At 50.4% G+C, this 2500-nt stretch overlaps 1 protein-coding gene across 2 annotated transcripts in view; it reads right to left on the reverse strand.

The window, feature by feature from the left end:
* Window positions 1-2500, reverse strand: part of LOC133134971 (putative adenosylhomocysteinase 3) — a 51971-nt gene that overhangs the window by 11426 nt on the left and 38045 nt on the right. For both annotated transcript variants that reach the window (XM_061251638.1, XM_061251637.1), the window contains exons 10-11: window positions 1847-1935; window positions 111-181 (exon numbers count right to left, since the gene is read on the reverse strand). In XM_061251638.1, coding sequence (XP_061107622.1) covers window positions 111-181; window positions 1847-1935 — 160 coding nt within the window. The remainder of the gene's footprint in view (window positions 1-110; window positions 182-1846; window positions 1936-2500) is intronic.

A 2500-nucleotide genomic window follows, 5' to 3' on the forward strand; every position in this document is an offset into this window, starting at 1 on the left:
CTGAGTCACGACGGCGTTGCGTCAGAGCGCGGTCTGACACCGCTCACGCTCACGCCCGCTTCCCGCCGTCTCCATGGAGACGCGCCGCGGTGGCGGGGGGGGAAGCCTACCTGTGCAGGTGATGACGATGTCCACCTGCCGGATGACCTCACTCAGCTTCACCAGCCTGAAGCCGTCCATGCTGAGGGGGACAGTAATGCACATTAGCGCCATCCGGCTCCCTGCCCCGGCTCCCTGCCCCGGCTCCCTGCCCCGGCTCCCTGCCCCGGCTCCCTGTCCCAGCTCTCAGCCCCGACACCCTGCCCCGGCTCCCTGCCCCGGCTCCCTACCCCCTGCCCCGGCCCCCTGCCCCGGCTCCCTGCCCCGGCTCCCTGCCCCGACCAGGCTCCCTGCCCCGGCTCCCTGCCCCCGACTCCCTGCCCCCGACTCCCTGCCCCCGACTCCCTGCCCCAACGCACACAGCCCAGAAGAACACGTCTACCTCACCATCACACAGTAGGTCTCAAATATAACCTTAATTGTGACCTTATGACCTTATGTCTGTCTGAGACAGGGGTTGACAATCAAGAGGCATTTTTGGCCAAAGAAATCTCTCTGGAGCTGCCAAACATATTTGAGCCTTATAATCAAGGTAACACAGTCTATTCTAAATTAGCCTATCAACATTACTAATAGGAGTAAATGAGCATTCATTAAAATGTTTTACCACATGTGAGTACTACACGTGACTGCGGTGGGCTATTCATAATTTGGTTCTTTAACTTTGGGTTTCCATTACAATAATACCATAATTTTTTAAATATGCAATAATACCAAGGTATTTAGCAGACGCTCTTATCCAGAGCGACGTACAACAAAGCTTGACTCATTGCAGGCAATCGAGTATGCTGGAGCTGGATTGATGTCCTCAGTTTGCTGACTGGTGATGTTTGTTGCCAGTTTTATGGCCCTGCCTTTGATGGCCGTTGTGGCGAGATCTAAGTTTTGTTTTTGAAGTGTGAGAAGCGATTCTCTGATATTTTAACGAAAGACTCTCTCACGTATTCACCATCGGTGGGCGGCTTCCCGCATCTCCCGCAGCAGCAGTGAAGTTTGGAGATTTGATCGAGTTCTTAAAGCTACATTTGCTCTTCTCTGCTTTCCGCTGCGTTTCTGAAATCTGGCTCTCTCTCTCTCATCCCCAGCCGGATACTTTTCGCCAAATGCTGTGCCCTCGTTCTTCAATATCACTTTTTTTTGTTGTTTGCTCATTTCTCACCACAGCATACTGGCAATCCTGCAGCGTTGCCGGTAAAAGCAAACAAATCTGTCCACACTATTAAATTCTCTATTTTTCTCTGAATTTTTTCTTTTTTTGGATTTGGAATCCATAGCTAGGGGGCCTGAAGAATAGCCATTTATGGGTATACATCCATGCTAACCACCGCTATTGAGGTTCGGCAAATTTAAGAGGAAAAACGGTAGACGTAGGCGATGACGCACGTTTTAGTGGACTAAATATCTTTGAGAAAAATTAATTTGGTGTACAGGCTACGCATTTTTACAATTGGATAATGTAAGAACCACTTACAACAAAGATACATGAAAATTAAAATGTCATAGAATAATCATTGTTCATTTCCATATATATTTTTGCCAAAGCCACAGGGAGCCACTGGGGATGGGCAAGAGCCACACTCGGGTCTGGAGCCGCAGGTCTAAGAGGATGTTCTTTTGAGGGCTGGCGTAGGGCATAGATCAATAAAGTGACACCTGTTATTGTACCTGGAGGGCACGCTACTTCACTATGTCGCTGGCTGAACAGCCCCACCCTCAGTGTGCCCCTGACCCCTGACCCCTGACCTACCAGGCCTGCAGGGCGCAGATGGGGTCGATCTCGGTCACGTACACAATGGAGCCCATGGCCTTCAGAGCAGCACAGCAGCCTTTTCCCACCTAGAGAGAGAGAGAGAGAGACAGAGAGAGAGAGAGAGAAGAGAGAGAGAGACAGTGTGTTACAGACACACACACCTGCAGAGAGGGAGACAGTGTGTTCCAAACACACACACACACACACACACACACACACACACACATACCCTGCAGTCAGAGAGTGAGAAACAGCGTGTTACAGCTCAGCGTACACACACACACACACACACACACACACACACACACACACACACACACACACACACACCTGCAGTCAGAGAGAGAGACCGTGTTACAACTCAAGTGTACACACACATGTGAGCGTAACACACTATTACACACATGCACACAGCCAGCCTGCATTTAAAACCGAAAAACTCCATCCGGCATCAATACCGACACTGAGCACAGTCACAGTACTGCAGCAGAGCAGAAACACACTGTGAGGCTGAGTCTGAGGCACACAGGGCAGGAGCATAACGCATAATGCTGCAGAACATATCTGCAGACGCGCAGGCAGGGGACATGCATTTATTAGCACTACGAGCCAGACATCCACAGTAGATAAATACAGGCAAGGACGTCATTA

This window comes from Conger conger, chromosome 8, assembly GCF_963514075.1.
Source record: "Conger conger chromosome 8, fConCon1.1, whole genome shotgun sequence".
Taxonomy (NCBI): Eukaryota; Metazoa; Chordata; class Actinopteri; order Anguilliformes; family Congridae; genus Conger; species Conger conger.